This window comes from Watersipora subatra, chromosome 4 (assembly GCF_963576615.1).
Source record: "Watersipora subatra chromosome 4, tzWatSuba1.1, whole genome shotgun sequence".
In the NCBI taxonomy this organism is placed as follows: domain Eukaryota; kingdom Metazoa; phylum Bryozoa; class Gymnolaemata; order Cheilostomatida; family Watersiporidae; genus Watersipora; species Watersipora subatra.
The window spans coordinates 28951238-28973256 of NC_088711.1; the positions used below are offsets into that span (position 1 = coordinate 28951238).

General features: G+C 37.7%; 1 protein-coding gene across 1 annotated transcript in view; it reads right to left on the reverse strand.

Annotated features, from left to right (window-relative positions):
- The window catches only part of LOC137394128 (sodium channel protein 1 brain-like), a 76717-nt gene that overhangs the window by 54023 nt on the left and 675 nt on the right, over positions 1-22019 (reverse strand). Inside the window, exons 2-5 of the mRNA XM_068080847.1 lie at positions 20451-20748; positions 17620-17746; positions 6745-7166; positions 2997-3229 (exon numbers count right to left, since the gene is read on the reverse strand). Coding sequence (XP_067936948.1) covers positions 2997-3229; positions 6745-7166; positions 17620-17746; positions 20451-20748 — 1080 coding nt within the window. The remainder of the gene's footprint in view (positions 1-2996; positions 3230-6744; positions 7167-17619; positions 17747-20450; positions 20749-22019) is intronic.

Below are 22019 nucleotides of genomic sequence, written 5' to 3' on the forward strand. Positions count from 1 at the left end.
CACTCTCTCTCTCTCGCTCTCCCTCTCCCTCGACTCTCCCTTTCTCACTCTCTCTCTCTCCCCTCCCTCTCCCTCCCTCTCCTCTCTCTTTCTCTCCCTCTCCCTCGCTCTCTCTCCCTCTCCTTCCCTCTCCCTTTTCCTCCCTCTCCCTCCTCCCTCCCTCTCCTTTCTCTTTCTCTCCCTCTCTCTCCCTCTTTCTCTCCCTCTCTCTCCCTCTCCCTCCCTCTCCCTCCCTCTCTCTCCCTCTCTCTCCCTCCCTCTCCCTCCCTCTCCCTTTCTCACTCTCTCTCTCTCCCTCCCTCTCCCTCTCTCCTCTCTCTTTCTCTCCCTCGCTCTCTCTCTCTCCCTCTCCTTCCCTCTCCCTTTTCCTCCCTCTCCCTCCTCCCTCCCTCTCCCTTTCTCTTTCTCTCCCTCTCTCTCCCTCTTTCTCTTTCTCTCCCTCTCTCTCCCTCTCTCTCCTCTCTCTCTCTCCTCTCCCTCTCTCCCTCTCTCCCTCCCTCACTCCCTCCCTCTCTCCCTCCCTCCCTCCCTCCCTCTCTCCCTCCCTCTCTCCCTCCCTCTCTCTCTCCCTCTCTCTCTCCCTCTCTCTCTCCCTCTCTCTCTCCCTCTCTCTCTCCTTCTCTCTCTCTCTCCCCTCTCTCTCTCCCTCTCTCTCTCCCTCTCTCTCTCCCTCTCTCTCTCCCTCTCTCTCTCCTCTCTCTCTCCCTCCCTCTCCCTCCCTCTCTCTCCCTCCCTCTCCCTCCCTCTCCCTTTCTCACTCTCTCTCTCTCCCTCCCTCTCCCTCTCTCCTCTCTCTTTCTCTCCCTCTCCCTCGCTCTCTCTCCCTCTCCTTCCCTCTCCCTTTTCCTCCCTCTCCCTCCCTTTCTCTTTCTCTCCCCTCTCTCTCCCTCTTTCTCTTTCTCTCCCTCTCTCTCCCTCTTTCTCTTTCTCTCCCTCTCTCTCCTTCCCTCTCCCCTTTTCCTCCCCCTCTCCCTCCTCCCTCCCTCTCCCTTTCTCTTTCTCCTCCCTCTCTCTCCCTCTCCTCTCCCTCTCTCTCCCCTCTTTCTCTTCTCTCCCTCTCCTTCCCACTCCCTCCCTCTCCTTCTCTCTCCCCCTCTCTCCCCTCTCTCATTTCAACACTCATTATGTTTCCATGATGCGCATAATTCGCAAATTTGAGCCAATCCGCAAGCCATCCACGTCATGGAAACGGCATAAATCCGCAAGCTAAGCGAGTTTTGTGAACCGCAAAACTTTATCGAATCCATCGTGCTTGCGAATAATGGAAACGGCACTTGCGAATAATGCGTATTAGAATATCGATGGCTATTACATTATAAACATTTTCACGCTTCAGTCGTTTTTATTTCTGATTTCAGCAGTCTCAGTGTGCCAACGTTCGTTCCGAATGATTGCTGCTAAGCTTAGCTTGACAAAACTGTGTAGCTATTTATAGAGTCATTAATTAGGCTAATACTTGACCTATGGGGTCAAGCGCTGGTGTTAAATACACATACTAAAATCTAAGTATTAGTATGCGTTTTCAACTATTTTACCAAACTTCAACTTTTTCATAGCTAAAATTTTATCACCTATCTGTCTCCGGCTTCTTTTCCACGATAATTAATAACAAATAACACTGAGCAATCACTGATCGTGCAAAGTATTTCTTTCATTTGTTGTTAGAATGATTTTGGCAAATAGTATATCGGCATATTTCTTATTCTGACGTAATCAGCACATCGACTGTCAAATTTCAATTTGGGAAAATTTTCTGTTGATTTCGCATGGCAAACAATATTTTGTTTGAACCAAAAAATCGTATAACACGGTCATCGTAACCCAAGGGCGCACTGTAACTCTATAGCCCAAAATCCACAATAACTCCATAACAGATACTGGTGGTAGCACTAAATAACAAATATGTTATATAAGAGTATGCGCAAAACTAAATGGTACATAAAATACTACATAAATAAAGTAGCGCTTGTAAAGGTTTTAATTATTACTCAACCTTGACCTTGCAAACACTCAAACAGACGTGTAGCACATGAACCCTATGTGTAGTACATGTACCCTATGTGTGTATGTGTACCCTATGTGTAGTACATGTACCCTATGTGTAGTACATGTACCCTATGTGCAGTACATGTACCCTATGTGTGTATGTGTACCCTATGTGTAGTACATGTAACCTATGTGTAGTACATGTACCCTATGTGCAGTACATGTACCCTATGTGTTTATGTGTACCCTATGTGTAGCACATGTACCCTATGTGTAGTACATGAACCCTATGTGTAGTACATGTAACCTATGTGTGTATGTGTACCCTATGTGTAGCACATGTACCCTATGTGTAGTACATGAACCCTATGTGTAGTACAGGTACCCTATGTGTGTATGTGTACCCTATGTGTAGTACATGTACCCTATGTGTAGTACATGTAGGCCTACCTTACGTGTGTTTTCAGGTGGTAAAGGTAGTAACTCACGCTAACTTATAAACAGATTGTTTTCATTTGTTTACGTTTCACTTTTATCAGCCTTCCTAGTTTCATTTAAAGAACTACAATATTTTGTGGAACTTCGAGGATTGTATATGGAAAATGGCTTTTGGTGTGGACAAATATTTTTCCAAATTTTACATCGCGTGTCGACACATATTTACTTGTAATTTGCAGTGATTGTAGGTGAATACTTGACCAAATTTTAAAACTGAATACGCCCAGTGTATGCTCAGATGCCCGCGAGCATTCGCCAAGTGTGAAGCATATACAAGATGTGAAGTTTACACTGGCTGTAATGTACACACCGGGTGTAATGTACACACCGGGTGTAAAGTATACACCGGGTGTGAAGTATACACCAAGCGTAAAGTATACACCGGGTGTAAAGTATACACCGGGTGTTAAGTATACACCAGGTATTAAGTATACACCGGGCGTAAAGTACACACTTTTAGTATCCTAATAGCTGAAATTCTGACAATAGCCTAGAGCATGACAGTAACTTACTCTAAGACGTTGAAGGTGAGTATGACATCCTTATTGGTTGGAGTCTTGACGATCATCATTATACAGTTGATGAGAATGGTGAGGAGTATAATGAGGTCAAACCACTGGTTACTAATCACTTGGATACAGAACTTCCTGAATGGGTTAACTGGACTGAAGATGAACAAAGAGTTTGTAGCTGAAAATCGGAATATTGTGAACTTTGAGAACTTCTTTGCGATTGCCACAAACGTCTGCAAGTAAACCACAGTGTGAATATTAGATTTCATAGAGAATGAATAGACCACAGCGTGAATATTAGATTTCATAGAGAGTGAATAGACCACAGCGTGAATGTTAGATTTCACAGAGAATGAATAGACTACAGCGTGAATGTTAGATTTCACAGAGAATGAATAGACCACAATGTGAATGTTAGATTTCACAGAGAATGAATAGACCACAGCGTGAATGTTAGAGTTCACAGAGAATGAATAGACCACAATGTGAATGTTAGATTTCAGAGAGAATAATAATTTAATTGTGATGATTTCACGCACAAAGCACTCAGCTTAAGAAAGGAGATGGAATAAAACAAGGTAATGAATGACGCAAATTTAATTATACTGCAATATTGTTTTGTATGGTTTACAATAAAAATTAAAAGTGCAGCCTTAGATTTGGAGCAAACCGCACTCATCAAGTCCTAAAACCATACTAAATCTATTCACTTGTACAAATCAACTGGTACAAAGGCTACCAAAAAATAAAACCAAATAAAAAAACATAAAAAATAAAAAGCTCAATATTTAAATGTGCCTATTGTTACACAAGCGTTTCTCTTCCGTGTCTGCAAGCTGTGATTAGTTTGTTTCTGGGTCAAATATATTACCAAATGGCAAACATATATATATATATATATATATATATATATATATGTATATATACATATATACATATATATGCGTATATATATATATATATACGCATATATATATATATATATATATATCTTTATTAGCAATTAAACAGCAGACATCCCCACACAACAAATTACTATTTCAACAGGAGGGAAAGGGCGCAAGAATATGTAACCGTTGAGCAAGTGAAACACAGTGCCCCCTCATATACCAGGCTACCGTAACAAACAAACAAAGCGTAACATACAGGAAGCGTATATAGGTTTAACAACAGGAACATTACAAAATAGGTACAACAGCCATATGAGTTTTTTAGGAATGAAATAATAGGACTGATACGTCGCTAAGCTAATTCATATGGAGCCTGAAATATGCAAGAGAGAGAGAGAGAGATATTATGCAACCTGAAAGGTAATTACAAAGGCAAGACCATGCGCCACAAATAGTGAGAGATGCAACCTTTGCTTGGTTGAAACGCATCTTACAATTTGCAATAATTATCTTAGCACCCTGAATACCGCAAATGAGGTAATCAGCACTTGTAGACACAAAAACGCTTACTGAGTAACAATACATAGCACATCTAAACATCACGCTGCTTCGGTAGCTACCGGCTGATCTATATAACTCGGTGAATTTAGTATGGCTTTAGCACCTGATGAAAGTAGCATATATCCATATAACGTAAGAAACAATGTTGTAGTGTAATTAAAACTTAGTCAATCCCTACCATATTTTATTATTTTAATCATATAATATAGATACATTGTAAATAATGTTTGTTTTGCTCTCTTCCCATCTAGCACATTCCTTCAAGCTAAGAAAACAGCCTCAGTGCCTATGTATATTCGGCGCACTGCTTATGTTTGTTATGGCAAAAAGTGTTGCACTGAAAGACCTGCTGTCAGCGGTGGTGTTACCCAGGCTTGCTACCGCTGCTGCCCGTATACTGTCTTGGGACTGTCAAGTGCAGAGAATCGCAATATACTATGTGTTACTAGGCTGAATGTTTAGCATACTTTACTAAAATCCAGTTCTATTGCTTCTTTGTTTCCGAATAATACACAATTTTCTTATTTAACTCGGATACAATGCTTTCTGTTACATTGAATGGAGTTTTAAAAAAACAAATATTAGCTATCCTTGCTGTCGTGTATCATATCCTTGCTGTCGTGTATCATTAATGAAATGGTGTTTTTTTTGTTTGTAAAAAGCTAAGTGCTATCAGTACTTAAGAAAACTTTGGTATTGCGTCAAATCGCTTACGTAAAATCAATTTTATTGTAAGCGAGCAAAATGGGACCAGGGTACAACGCAAAGGTTGGCGGCGAACTGGTCAGCTTAGCAAGTACCATAACTATTAAACAGAAGAGGCAGAATCACAATGCGCTCACAAAAAATATAACACATGTTTCTACAGTGTCACAATGTACAGACTATGCAATGTGTTTCTAAGGGCATGCTTACATAAGCGATTGCAAAAACACATTAACAAAGGGTTAAATTGAATTTAGTTAGTATGAATGGCGTAACTCGTTGAGCATTCGTAATCTCTCTCGAAAGTCCTTTGTCTCAACCTCGAACGGACAAGCCAAGCGATAAAGCTCAGGCTTGCTGAGTTGTCCAGCGAGGTCTCTGAGGATGTCAGTGGTGTGCGGTGAGCATAGCACTTCGAGCTAAAGGACATTGACCTCACCACCAGGATTAAAATGATAATGTTTGTTCTTCCTCAGGAAATATAATGAGATTACAGGAAGAGCTTTTGATAAGGGTGATCAATGGAGCTAAGGGCGTATTTACAACATCACTCTACAGACTGATGTCTCGTTTTAAGCTCTCGCTGACAGATTATAATTTAATTTCAACATTAACACTCACGGATTATCCTCCTATGAAATATCAACAAGCCAACATTGTTCGCATGACCAGAAACTAACAGTCTAAACACAAGATTAAACGTACTTCAATTAATTAATTTATTGTCATTAATGTCAGCACAAAAAAATTTCTTTTTGTTGAGCTAACAATACCTAATTTTTAGATTTCTCACTATCCGACAGAAACGTCAACTTATATACTGTGATTGCAGAACATGCGACCATGTGGTAAAAAATAAATGCTGCAATGGCTCGACTTAATTAAAAGCTAAACCTGATTTCTCAAAAAGTTGGGTTTTTGAATTTTATGACATTTTAAAGAACAGCGAGTTTACAACGGTTATTCACAAATAACCACCGTAAAAACAACCTTCTGCGCTACACAATGCAGTAGCGCGGGTAGATCTTCCCTATTGTTGCCATTAACAACGCTATCCATGCAAACTATGCAAGGTGCGATGAAAAGAATCATGCTTGGATAACATGCATCAGCTCAACCTCAAGAGATGAATAGATTGTATAGATGTTCTATCGTCTAAAGGAAAGATTAATTTGATAATTTTTTCTAGGTTAATATTAATTCAGTGCGCGTGTGATTGCACAACTCTGCATGACATTGTCATATTGCGAAGGCTGGCAGCGAGCGCTACCCTTTGCATACAATTCATGGCTTCTGTCAGCTTGCGAGAAGGCTGTTGTATCTAGATGGATGGTAAAGATGAAATTGGTTATCTCACAAGCACACATTTCAAAGCTTATTATTGCAGACTTATATTCACTTGGTTACATTACATTTCCTACCATTTCTTGCTAAAACCTAAAAACTTTTTAGCATGAAGTGATTAGGCGTCGTACTGAACTCTTATGTAACAGTGAATATTTTTATGTGTCTCAGGCTGGCCTTTACTAATACCTAGTGTTAGTTACAAAGGTATGATGAAACCTTATAAAATACTGCTCGAATTGCCCTACCTTGTCTTTAATAAACGGATCGATTTCCTCAAGGGGTGCACCTATTAATTCCTTGGGGAATCGCCCTAATTTCTCAGGAAGTGTCATACCATCGGCTAACTTAGGGTCTCTGTCTTGTTTATCTTCGGTCGATTCATCGAATACGATCTCGCCATCGACTAGTCGTCCCTCTTCTTCTTCCTTTCGTTCTTCCCTAATTTTACGCTCTCGTTCTTTCTCGAGCAGGCGTATATAGCTTTCCTTAGTGAAGACCCTGAATGGCACCTTCAATCGTTCTTCTTCCTCAGCAGCTAAGCGTTCTTCCTCAGTCATTTGATCGCCGCTAATGTGTGAATGTATGCTCGCGACATCTATGGGTGGATTAAGGCCGTCTCCAGCCTTATCCTCATTCTGCCCAGACATGGCCAATGTCTCTTCGTCAACTGGCAAATAACAAGCAAGCACATGATAATGTTATGACAACGGATAATGCAAGAGCGAGTGAGATGTTAAGAATAGCATGGATTTAAATACGTATTCATGGTGGTTACACTAGGATACGAATAGACGAAATGAAGAGTCGAAAGAACAGATGACAATTAAAAAATCGTGAAGCATGGACAGTTAAATTTTAGCATCGGATATGGTGCAAAACGGAGCCTAAAACTGTTAAAGTTTGAGATGATGTTTTTAGTATGACAGGAAGTGTAAGTGTGTTAACAAGTCGCATAGAAGCAAGGGAAGACAATTTTATACTTCTGAAAATACACGACTTCAGCTAATGAACTGACTTCCTTATCATTTGGCATGTTCGAGTATTCTTCCAAAGTCCATTCTATGACCCGTGATTCTCTGCATATTTCAAACCAAGACGTAATCAATTCCTTATTATATGACTGCATGGTAACTCGGGATGTTAACTCGAGATGTTAACTCAGTGATGGTAACTCGGGGATGATAACTCAAAGATGGAAACTCGGGGATGATAACTCAGAGATGGAAACTCGGGGATGATAACTCAGAGATGGAAACTCGGGGATGATAACTCAGAGATGGAAACTCGGGGATGATAACTCAGGCTAACTAAAGGCTATAGAACTTTACAGAGAGACATCTTGTGCGATAACAATGTTGGGCTTCCCATAAACAGTAATGAAAACAACATCAGACATTAGCTTTAAACGATGACCATTTGAGGAACAGGCACAATAATGTTAACAGACTACATAAGTAAAATTGAGTCAAAGATACCATAATCGGCATAGGAAAAGATTTCTTTCGAATTTGCATTAGCCTATTAAAATCGAGAAATACTTTGCTATTTATATTTGAATGCGAAAGTCTTTGTATGGAAAAAAATTACCTCTTTTTAGATAGCTCTGCCAGAGGAGCCGCTGTTTCTTTTTTCTGGCTAGCATGATGATGCTATTCCAAGAGATATAAATTAATTCTACGCAAGAGGTGAAGGCAGTGAAAGCAGCTCTGTCTGAGATAAAACTGTGATAGAATGATGATGCCTGCGTTAGTGAAGGTGAAGGTGCCGGAAGGCTTGTGACATGGTGTACAGCAAAGTATGTAGCCATTCCTTGCTGACACACAAACTTACTGGAGATGCAATTGATATGTAAATATCACTAAGTCCACCAGGGACTCCACCTCAACAAAAACCAAGCAGATATAAGGCTAGACCTGGCCTACGGCTACAACCTTGCTGCTGCAACTGATACCAAAATATACCGCTGCCATCTTAGCTGGCAAACACGGAATCAATATAAAACAGGGCGGCAACACATGCAGAATCCTCGAGGAACTTGTTATTTTTTAACAAGGAAATAAGTTAATATAATACATTAGATATTTGATAACTTTAAGACAAGAATAATAATGTCAATGCATTATATATAATACTATAATATATGTCAATGCAAATATATATAATACTATAATATATATATAACTGACCTTGCAAAAAAGATCAAACTATTAGAAGAAATAGTCCATTTATCGTCTTGATTTGATAATTCAAAAAGCCAAATTCCAAAAGGAACTGTGATAGTCAGATGGTCTCAAAAATCAAGCAAGCGACATGAAGGGGTATTAGATAAGGCTGAGTAATTGAAAGCGCTGTATAGCTTGTATAGCGTGTATAGCTTGATTAACTTCCAACATGATACGTCTAAGAAATGAGAAATGTTACTTAGCTTGAGTGTATAGAATGGATCTAATCTGAACAAAGGCCTGAGCAAAGCCCCCTGGCTCTGTTCGTAATAGCTTTAAAACTAACACAGTTGAAAGAGAAAGGCAACAAAGATTGTTGCCTTTAGCAATAATGAAAAACGTTCTCTCGTCTCAATATAATATCAGCTGGGTGTAACCTACCTGCGATATATAATATCAGCTGGGTGAACCCTACCTGCGATATATAATATCAACGGGATGTAACCTACCTGCGATATATAATAACACCTGGGTGTACTGTACCTGCGATATATGATATCAACTGGGTGTAACCTACCTGCGATATATGATAGCCAGGAACACAGATGCTCGACTAGATACAACCATTAGTAGTGGCAGACGTGAAAGAGATCTACTCTACCTTTCCTATTTACATTTGGCTAGAACGAATAGAGCTATCTAGTTATACTATACGTGTGTATCATTGCAACGAGTGTGTTACACAAATGCATCGGGAAAAATTCTGCGCTGACCGGGCAAGTTTGAATGAATACTGTTAAATGGCTAATCATAACCGGCCTGTGCTGCATTAGTCCAAGATGATATAATGCAAGCCCAATTATGCTCTATATTATAGTATGGGTATAAAGCTCCGTGTGTGGTATAAGGCAGCGAGGCAGCCGTGCTGCAGGGAAAGAGATGCTCGCTTATCGAATGCACTCTATATAGGTGTGCGTGTAACACACGTTCAGAATATAACTACATAGTGATAGCTTTGCATGAGTTTTCTGATAAGGTTCTTGAGAAAGGAAATACTGTAACTGTATGACAGACGCAGTCATCCGTCTATAAAAACATACAGAGTGCGGATGTTTACATCTAGCATGCTCAACTTAAATCTATAGTCTATAAAGCACTGTCATATGAAATCAGCCAAAATTAAAACTTGCAAAACCAACATCAACATTCAAGTTCTTGCCATTGCTATGAGACTTTGTAAGGCAAATGGCTGACTGCAGAGAGGTTACCTACTCGTTCCTACGGCCGGAGTGTCTATAGCTGAAATAACCTGGAGTGTCATTACAAACGCAACACATCTCTAGTATCCTAAATTTCGTTATTAAAGCTCCCAAAGACATGGGCTGATCATAGTATTTATGGTGAACAGCATATTGTAACCAATACACATCACTTATCGTACCAAATCACTATGTTAGCGGTGTGTTGACTTGTATTATTTTGAGTGCATTATGTCTTTCTCTATCAACAACCAGTGAGAAGAGCTGAAATCTTTTCTTAACCCGGCTTAGAAACTCATGAAAACTGACACCTAGTTAGGGGGGGTCATTATATGAGTACATCAACAATACTACGCATTCATAAACTAGTAATATTCACATACAATAGACATTTTTATTCAAGTAGTATATTTTACATATATACATTAAAGCTTTTTAATTTGGCAAATAGTTAATTAGATATAATATTCTCTATTTCCCTAATAATTATACTATTCACTAGTACAAACATGTATGTTTAGTACTGACCAGATTCACTAATACAAACATGTATGTTTAGTACTGACCAGATTCACTAGTACAAACATGTATGTTTAGTAGTGACCAGATTCACTAGTACAAACATGTATGTTTAGTACTGACCAGATTCACTAGTACAAACATGTATGTTTAGTACTGACCAGATTCACTAGTACAAACATGTATGTTTAGTACTGACCAGATTCACTAGTACAAACATGTATGTTTAGTACTGACCAGATTCACTAGTACAAACATGTATGTTTAGTACTGACCAGATTTATCCAAATATTAAACTAGTAGAATAAAGACAATCCAAACAAATGAGGGGGTTTAGTTATTAAATTACATGAAAGTTATTTTTCAAATTAAACTTTAAAAAACCACGCTCGTAAATGTGCACAAACGAGTTCACCGTTTGTGCAGACAACTCCACCTTTTAAGTGACCCAAATAATAGAATTTTTATAAAAATGCAGACACAAACATTAAAAGCATGTGTTATCCGGTGCGTCTTCTGGTTATTAGCAATTTATAGAAGCAGAGCATGAAGTGTTTACTAAATACAGTAATTGTAGACATATGAAAGTGGGCCCGCTCAAGTCATTTAGAATGTATATTCTAAAAAGCTAGTATAACGCATGTGAATTTTTATCACTGCTTTTTCATTACTATGAACGCCTTATTTCTATTGGCTAGTCACAAATAAATTTCAATGAATAAAGAAAATCAATCTCTTTCATAAGTTCATTGGTCATCTCCAGATTTGTGGTCTTACGAACACAAAGCCAATTAGTCCATAAATATTCATCAACCGCCATTCATCAGAACTTGCCAGTTCATCGTTTACCAGTTTACCCGTTTACCCAGGGGTCCCCGAGTCTGAGTAGCTTATGTATTATTTACGAAACCGGCTAACAGCCTGGCATTTATGAGAATGTCCTTAAAATATATGCTTTCCTGCTGATAAAAGTGAGCAGTGGATTAGTTTATATAAAATACATTTTTTCTAAACTACATTGCGCGCGTAGGTTCTAGAATGAACTAGCAGATAAATTACAATGGCTAATGGGTAGTTTATACGTGATGAATTCTATGACGTGGCCAGTGATTCAGCATGACATCGCTGTTGCCACTGATGATAAAACTCCAAGCTTGGCACTTAACAATTCTTGGCCATACAGCAACAAAATAAACCAGCACAAACTACCATAAATTGATTTTATCACCTGCGCAAAAAGTGAAACACAATTGATTGAATTTACTCTGGCAAATACAAACTCTGAATGTTGAGTCTTCTAGAAAACATACTTTCTCATCAACAAAGTAACTAATATATAGCATTCAATTCACGTGTGATGAGTGAATAGACTTATGCAATAGTATATGGTCCTAGGGTATATGGACTATGCCCCTCTTAGGCTAAAATTCATGTAAGCTAATAACATCACTATCTGAGTTGTCTATCAGTATTGCGAACCAGCTGTTATAGACCTAACATACAGAATGTCACAATTTAAAATATATACGAAAAATAAAAACAAAGGAGACAACTTCTAACCTTTCGCTGTAACAACTGCTTTTGAATGCCAATGCATTTTAACCATGGTGTGGAGCCACTAAAAAGAAATCACAAATCACTTTGAAATCACAAATCTCTTGTCACTGGTCGCAAACACTCTTGCTAGCTTAATCATGATTGTTTATAATCTTGCGAGATCAATCATGACTGGTTACGATTTGGCTAGCTCAACCATGATTGGTTATGATCTTGCTAGCTCAATCATGATTGGTTACCATCTTGTTAACTCGATCATGATTGGTTACCATCTTGTTAGCTCAATCATGATTGGTTACCATCTTGCTAGCTCAATCATGATTGATTACTGTTGTTCAGCTTAGCAAAGTCAGCTTTAGTCCCATAAAAATACTACCAAAGAGTCAAATATAAAAAAGTGAAACTGTGAAAGTATTATTTCCTGAAACATTTAAGTCAACCGTGACTGATAGCAGGAGACAACAGATTCACCGAATAGAGCGAACATGTATAGAGATTTAGTGATGCAGTTGATAGCAGTAGACAACAGATTCACCGAATAGAGCGAACATGTATTGAGATTTAGTGACGCAGTTGATAGCAGTAGACAACAGATTCACCGAATAGAGCGAACATGTATTGAGATTTAGTGATGCAGTTGATAGCAGGAGACAACAGATTCACCGAATAGAGCGAACATGTATTGAGATTTAGTGATGCAGTTGATAGCAGTAGACAACAGATTCACCGAATAGAGCGAACATGTATTGAGATTTAGTGATGCAGTTGATAGCAGGAGACAACAGATTCACCGAATAGAGCGAACATGTATTGAGATTTAGTGATGCAGTTGATAGCAGGAGACAACAGATTCACCGAATAGAGCGAACTTGTATAGAGATTTAGTGATGCAGTTGATAGCAGTAGACAACAGATTCACCGAATAGAGCGAACATGTATTGAGATTTAGTGATGCAGTTGATAGCAGGAGACAACAGATTCACCGAATAGAGCGAACATGTATTGAGATTTAGTGATGCAGTTGATAGCAGTAGACAACAGATTCACCGAATAGAGCGAACATGTATTGAGATTTAGTGATGCAGTTGATAGCAGGAGACAACAGATTCACCGAATAGAGCGAACATGTATAGAGATTTAGTGATGCAGTTGATAGCAGTAGACAACAGATTCACCGAATAGAGCGAACATGTATTGAGATTTAGTGATGCAGTTGATAGCAGTAGACAACAGATTCACCGAATAGAGCGAACATGTATAGAGATTTAGTGATGCAGTTGATAGCAGGAGACAACAGATTCACCGAATAGAGCGAACATGTATAGAGATTTAGTGATGCAGTTGATAGCAGGAGACAACAGATTCACCGAATAGAGCGAACATGTATAGAGATTTAGTGATGCAGTTGATAGCAGTAGACAACAGATTCACCGAATAGAGCGAACTTGTATAGAGATTTAGTGATGCAGTTGATAGCAGTAGACAACAGATTCACCGAATAGAGCGAACATGTATTGAGATTTAGTGATGCAGTTGATAGCAGGAGACAACAGATTCACCGAATAGAGCGAACATGTATTGTCACGAGTTGAGCATCAACAACTGCGATCTCAAGTGTGGCAAGCTGCCTTTCTATCTAAATAACGCCAGCAGCCCAAGGGTAGAGATCTGGTTTCTGTTGCAGTTGGGTGTCATATGAAAAGGTCTGCGCTATGCAGGCGGGTGTCATATGAAAAGGTCTGCGCTATGCAGGCGGGTGTCATATGGAAAGGTCTGCGCTATGCAGGCGGGTGTCATATGGAAAGGTCTGAGCTATGCAGGCGGGTGTCATATGGAAAGGTCTGAGCTATGCAGGCGGGTGTCAGATGGAAAGGTCTGAGCTAGGCAGGCGAGTGTCAGATGGAAAGGTCTGAGCTATGCAGGCGGGTGTCATATGGAAAGGTCTGAGCTATGCAGGCGGGTGTCATATGGAAAGGTCTGAGCTATGCAGTTGGGTGTCATATGGAAAGGCCTGCGCTATGCAGGCGGGTGTCAGATGGAAAGGTCTGCGCTATACAGGCGAGTGTCATATGGAAAGGTCTGAGCTATGCAGGCGGGTGTCATATGGAAAGGTCTGAGCTATGCAGGCGGATGTCATATGGGAAGGTCTGCGCTATGCAGGCGGGTGTCATATGGGAAGGTCTGCGCTATGCAGGCGGGTGTCATATGGAAAGGTCTGAGCTATGCAGGCGGGTGTCATATGAAAAGGTCTGAGCTATTAAGGGACAATACAAGAGTGTCAATTGGTATTCAAAGCTGTGTAATAAGTGTAATTTACACAAACAAAACGCTAGCAGCCTATAGATTAATGGAGATCATTATTCGACGGACCTCGGTGCACAAGTTTATTATTAATGATTTATGAATTATTTATACATGAACAATATATCTCTTGCGCTATTGTAGCTCGATGAAATGGTGAAACGTCGAACGATATGCTAAGAGAGGCCTGAGTCTTTGCTTTGTAATATTTATTCAGCCTGTACCAAAAGAAGCCAATATCATATATTAACTGGTACAGTAAAAGTCATACTTGTAATTATTGAATGGGGCGGACAGGCGACACGTGTAAGCAGCGTGGGTGATGTTTTCATATCGATTGATTTCTAGTATCAGCAGTAATAACTCTCTTTAGACGCTTCAATATTATTTGTAATTGTTGGTGGCTATTAGGGACTATCTAAAGCGATGGCTGTCCATCATGTAAACTTATAAAGAGATTTAAAACCGAGAAATGCTTTGGTAACAATTAAATTATCCGATCTCTGTTCCACCACAAGAAATAACTATTAAACCACAGGTAAGCGCTGGAAGGCGGTTTGTGTAAAAGCTATTTTGTTGACCAAAATACAGCAAAAGAGCTAAAATACAGCAAAAGGGCTAAAATACAGCAAAAGGGCTAAAATACAGCAAAACAGAAGAATGAGCTGGAGCAATACACTCAGTGTCCCTATACAAAGGTGCCCCTATACAAAGGTGTCCCTATACAAAGGATTTGAACTCCATTTTAGTGCTCATATCTACACCCGTCTTATGGTTTATTGGCATTTCCGTTACCAATACAACAACTTCCATATTAAAGTTCATGCAAATTTGTTGGTAAATAGCCTTGTAGGCGGTAACCATGGTTACAAAGCTTGGAATAAATAACACTGACTTGCAAAGGTTCTTTTTAACATCTTAACAACCCCCTAGTAATTACTCCTAGTAGTTACTCCTTGTAGTTACTCCTAGTAGTTACTCCTAGTAGTTACTCCTTGCTACGACCGGCGAGCACGCCTATACTCTCCTTATAGACCCACTCATACTCCTCCCTGAAAGTCACGCTGATACTACCACTGGTAGACTCTCTCTAACAGACACTTCCTGACTCCCTGGTATGCACATCTTGAAAAGTGGAAATCAACTAAACAGCTTTGACAAGCAAAAGCTTGTGAGCATTGTTTGTGCTGAAAATCACATGTCCATCCATAGAAAATTGGCATTTTCGTTACAAACCCTTGCATAAAATATTAATATCTTTTACTCATTAATCTGACATTTAAAAATAAATGAAAATTTCCAAAATGAGTATCATGGAAACCTAATAAAAACAACTACATATATGTTATTATATGCTAGCGATGTCAAAAAACAATAAGTGACACCATATTTACATATATTGAAATAATATAATAAAATATCTATTTCTTTTGAGCTAGTGTAAAGGGTAAAACACAGTTAAATACCAGTTGTGGATATTATCAATGTTTGCTAAGTTAAAAATATTTAGAGGATTGTTTGAGATTCGCTGACAGTAGCAATTCTTTAACCCTTAAACGGTAAAGATATTTGGCTCGGTGTTCTTTGCGTAGCCTTTGCAATACTCAGGCTGAATGGGGTGACAGAAATGGCTATGCACTTGAATAGTATGGTACAGTAATATCCATAACTATTATAGATATACCATATAGCGTAACTACATTGTAGGTGAACATAACAAAAACATGTAACAATATGTACATGTGTATATATTTATGTAAGTAGATATGGATTTGCAACCACAATGTATAAAAAGGTATACGTACACAACAGTTGTATGGCATATACACTCAAACAATAAAGTGCTTGTATACAATTCAATAAATTTATATATATATTACACTGACTAAAATACACGCAGATACATAAATTCACAGACTCTGGGTGTACATATCAGTACAGTGAGGCTACATACTCTTTCAGATACACAGATACTGGGTGTACATACAAGTATAGTGAGGCTACATACTCTTTCAGATACACAGATACTGGGTGTACATATCAGTATAGTGAGGCTACATACTCTTTCAGATACACAGATACTGGGTGTACATATAAGTATAGTGAGGCTATATACTTTTTCAGATACACAGATACTGGGTGTACATATAAGTATAGTGAGGCTACATACTCTTTCAGATACACAGATACTGGGTGTACATATAAGTATAGTGAGGCTACATACTCTTTCAGATACACAGAGACTGGGTGTACATATAAGTGTAGTGAGGCTACATACTCTTTCAGATACACAGATACTGGGTGTACATATAAGTATAGTGAGGCTACATACTCCTTCAGATACACATATACTGGGTGTACATACAAGTATAGTGAGGCTACATACTCTTTCAGATACACAGATAATGGGTATACATATAAGTGCAGTGAGGATACATACTCTTTCAGATACATATCTTATTTTATTTTATCTGGTGAACATATACTCCTGGCTAAAAGTTTTTAAGTCTAAACAAACCAGTTAATCCATAAAATAATCAACTTATAAGAATATATGTCTAACCACCTTGTTTGCCAAGGTCATTGTCTATGCTGATTAATTAAAGGTAGGATAACTGCCTGCCAAGGCCCTTGGCAACCGGTATGGCTAATGATTTGTTATGATAAACAATACACCAAGAGTGGCTAGTCTGATCCTACCAATCATGTTGAGAAATCGTCATCTGCGCTGCTGGCAGCAGAAGCGAATATTACATTTATGGTACTATGTGAGTGTGTGCCAAATGAATTTCTGGATTTCAATTTATACTTTTCTATCTGTAAACATGTATGTATGAACAATGTACAATGTATGAACAATGTACAATGTATGTACAATGTATGTACAATGTATGTATGTACAATGTATGTATGTACATATGTATGAATGTACGTGTGTATGTATGTACATACGTATGTTTGTATGTACGTACGCATGTATGTACATATGTATGTATGTACATATGTATGTACATACATACGTATGATTGTATGTATGTATGTACATATTTACATTCGTATGTACGTATGTGGGTATGTACGTACATATGTATGTACATACATATGTACGTATATATGAATGTATGTATAATATATGAGGCAAGGCTTGCTAAAGGAAATGAGTTAAGAATAAATAGATTGCCCATGCTGAAAGGAAAAAAGGTGAATATCAGAACTCAGGTAGTGTTTCTGCTAAGAAAGTTACTGCCTACGTAGTACCCAATAAAATTACTAAACAATATAAAACCAAAAGCACAATGGCTACAGACAAGGAGAGACTTACTAATATTCTGTGCAAAATTCTCCTTGATGTCATTTTTCGCAGCATCATCCCATTCCGCATCAGTGAACAGAAAGTCCTTTGTATGTTGTCGATATAGATACTCGTTGAGCCTATCCCTGTCCTTTTCCTAAAATAGTCAGTGGTGAGCGGGCATATTGGTGAAAAGTTGGAGACATGAGCCTACCAACAGTTTAGAGATGGTACAGGTATGGTGTCAGAGTAAAATGGTACACTAGAGACATGAGACTACATAGAGATGGTACAGGTATGGTGTCAGAGTAAAATGGTACACTAGGGACATGAGACTACATAGAGATGGTACAAGTATGGTGTCAGAGTAAAATGGTACACTAGGGACATGAGACTACATAGAGATGGTACAAGTATGGTGTCAGAGTAAAATGGTACACTAGGGACATGAGACTACATAGAGATGGTACAAGTATGGCGTCAGAGTAAAATGGTACACTAGAGACATGAGACTACATAGAGATGGTACAAGTATGGTGTCAGAGTAAAATGGTACACTAGGGACATGAGACTACATAGAGATGGTACATGTATGGTGTCAGAGTAAAATGGTACACTAGGGACATGAGACTACATAGAGATGGTACAAGTATGGTGTCAGAGTAAAATGGTACACTAGGGACATGAGACTACATAGAGATGGTACAAGTATGGTGTCAGAGTAAAATGGTACACTAGGGACATGAGACTACATAGAGATGGTACAAGTATGGTGTAAGAGTAAAATGGTACACTAGGAACATGAGACTACATAGAGATGGTACAAGTATGGTGTAAGAGTAAAATGGTACACTAGGGACATGAGACTGCTGATCATCAGCTATAAAATAGCTTTTATAAAACTACGAGATCTACATATGCACACAAATGGCAGCAAATCTCATTATGCTAATCTTGCTTCTTAAAAACTGCTCTATGGATTAAAGACTGAGCAATATTGCAAACGTCTTGTTTACATTTATAAAAGACTTTCAAAGACTAGAATAGCTATATTTATAAAAGGCTAGAATAGCTATATTTATAAAAGGCTAGAATAGCTATATTTATAAAAGGCTAGAATAGCTGTATTTATAAAAGATTAGAATAGCTATATTTATAAAAGGCTAGAATAGCTATATTTATAAAAGACTAGAATAGCTATATTTATGAAAGACTAGAATAGCTATATTTATAAAATATTAGAACAGCTATATTTATAAAAGGCTAGAATAGCTATATTTATGAAAGACTAGAATAGCTATATTTATAAAAGACTAGAATAGCTATATTTATAAAAGGCTAGAATAGCTATATTTATAAGACTAGAATAGCTATATTTATGAAAGACTAAAATAGCTATATTTATAAAATATTAGAACAGCTATATTTATAAAAGGCTAGAATAGCTATATTTATGAAAGACTAGAATAGCTATATTTATAAAAGACTAGAATAGCTATATTTATAAAAGGCTAGAATAGCTATATTTATAAGACTAGAATAGCTATATTTATAAAAGGCTAGAATAGCTATATTTATAAAAGGTTAGAATAGCTATATTTATAAAAGACTAGAATAGCTATATTTATGAAAGACTAAAATAGCTATATTTATAAAAGACTAGAATAGCTATATTTATAAAAGGCTAGAATAGCTATATTTATAAAAGACTAGAATAGCTATATTTATAAAAGGCTAGAATAGCTATATTTATAAAAGACTAGAATAGCCATATTTATAAAAAAGGTTTCAAGTATCCCGAGATCCAGTCATGGTAGAATCAGATCTCGTACTAAATACATCTGAGCGTCAACTGGGATCAATCAGAGTACACATTCGCTAGATTAGGTTTCAGGCAGAATGTCCAAACTGTACAGGGAATAAAATAACATATTTGTTTTTAATTACTGGTATAATGTGTTCAAAGTCAAATGCAAAAGGAAATTTCTTAATAACAGAGATGACTGATTATTCAATTTTTTGTACAAAGATATAATGTAGTGAATAACGCCATCTAATTTGCAATCAGATCATAATGGGAGATTTTAAACATGTTGAGTTTTACCAATTTGGCAAAGTTGCATTTATTTAGCAGGTTTCTAAAAGCTTAAACATACTTGCCATCAGTGCCTGCATATTCTACAGAGAGAAACAACAAAAAGGATACTAATGCACTTATTCTATAAATCTCATATAATAGCCTACGGGTTTGCATTACAAACAGGATCTAAAGCATACGATATCTTCAATCTTGAAATATCAACTTCAAGTTGGTTGCCATTCCTCGGGATTAATGAACCACATGTTTTAGCAAGACCCGTTGATTATTTTGTTGATGACGTGAGACTCCCACAGCCCAATCCATAAATAGCTGCACCAAATCTCATGGCGTGAGGCATATTTTCTGCCACCTTCACAATACATTTTGCCTTTCCTACACTACATCGTATATGAATATGCTGTTTTCTGTACAAACAATAAGATGCAAACTACCGTTAAATGTGACATATATAGATTGAGTTCTTTGTGCAATTCAAGTGTGGCATGGGCCTTCATTTAGCCTACTGCATGTTTCTACCGTCCACTTGAATATATATGACAATGTGGTGGCTTGTACAGACTAGAATGTGACCAATTCTAGCTTTTCCTTACCACGCAATTAAAACTTTGCTTTAGCCTAAAATCAAAGATGTTTAAAAAATTGCAGGTGGAAACAATTCCAACAAGAAAAAAAAAGATTTATATGCAAAGCTTTTTATGTAGAGTATAACTTCGATTTTTGCACATCTCAGATCTAAAAAAATTGTGGCTCTGTTCCAAACTGAGTCTTTCTCCCCCTCTCCCTCATAGTGCGCTCTTTTATCTTTCTCCCCCTCTCCCTCATAGTGCGCTCTTTTATCTTTCTCCCCCTCTCCCTCATAGTGCGCTCTTTTATCTTTCTCCCCCTCTCCCTCATAGTGCGCTCTTTTATCTTTCTCCCCCTCTCCCTCATAGTGCGCTCTTTTATCTTTCTCCCCCTCTCCCTCATAGTGCGCTCTTTTATCTTTCTCCCCCTCTCCCTCATAGTGCGCTCTTTTATCTTTCTCCCCCTCTCCCTCATAGTGCGCTCTTTTATCTTCGCTTTATATTATAATAAACTACAGTTGCTATTTCAACTCTTATTTCATACAAGAGTGGGATACGGGAAATTAAATGCATTTTATATGTTACCTACCCTCTTAATATATGGTGTAATATATAAACAAAAATATCGTTAAAATGTTGCTTTCTAGATTGGTAACAGATTGAAATTATTTTAACTACTGCACTAATTAAATCGTTAGGAATTCAAACAAAGTGCTTATTAACAGCCTTCTAAGACGGATTGTGGTCAAAAACCTTTACTGTTTTTAGATTCTGTTATTGAGAAATTAAATTCAATACTATATCCTAGAGGGAATACAAACACCTTCACAGAACGAGTCACGCAGATGTGGGAATTTTACGTAGTGTTCGTAATACAAAACCTTCCAACGCAGTCTTCACACGCCTTATAATAAAACGCTTCAGGTCTGCTGGTAATATAACTCATTTTGAAATGTCCATCTACCTGCCAATTCATAGCAATGGAGCTAAAACTATTGTGCTAAAGAAACTGTCGGCTATGCAACCTATTGATTGTAACCTGTTAATTTTCTTTTCTCCAATGATGCTTTAGGCGATTGCTGTCCTCGGACTTCTCTATTCCGATTATATACAGCGATTATATACAGCGACTATATACAGCGATTATATACAGCGATTATATACAGCGATTATATACAGCGACTATATACAGCGATTATATACAGCGATTATATACAGCGATTATATACAGCGATTATATACAGCGATTATATACAGCGATTATATACAGCGATTATATACAGCGATTATATACAGCGACTATATACAGTGATAATATACAGCGATTATATACAGCGATTATATACAGCGATTATATACAGCGATTATATACAGCGATTATATACAGCGGCTATATACAGCGATTATATACAGTGACTATATACAGTGATTATATACAGCGATTATATACAGCGATTATATACAATGATTATATATAGTGATTATATACAGTGATTATATACAGTGATTATATACATTGACTATATACAGTGATTATATACAGTGATTATATACAGTGATTATATACAGTGACTATATACAGTGATTATATACAGTGATTATATATAGCGATTATATACAGTGATTATATACAGTGACTATATACAGTGACTATATACAGTGATTATATACAGTGATTATATATAGTGATTATATACAGTGATTATATAGTGATTATATACAGCGATTATATACAGTGATTATATATAGTGACTATATACAGTGAT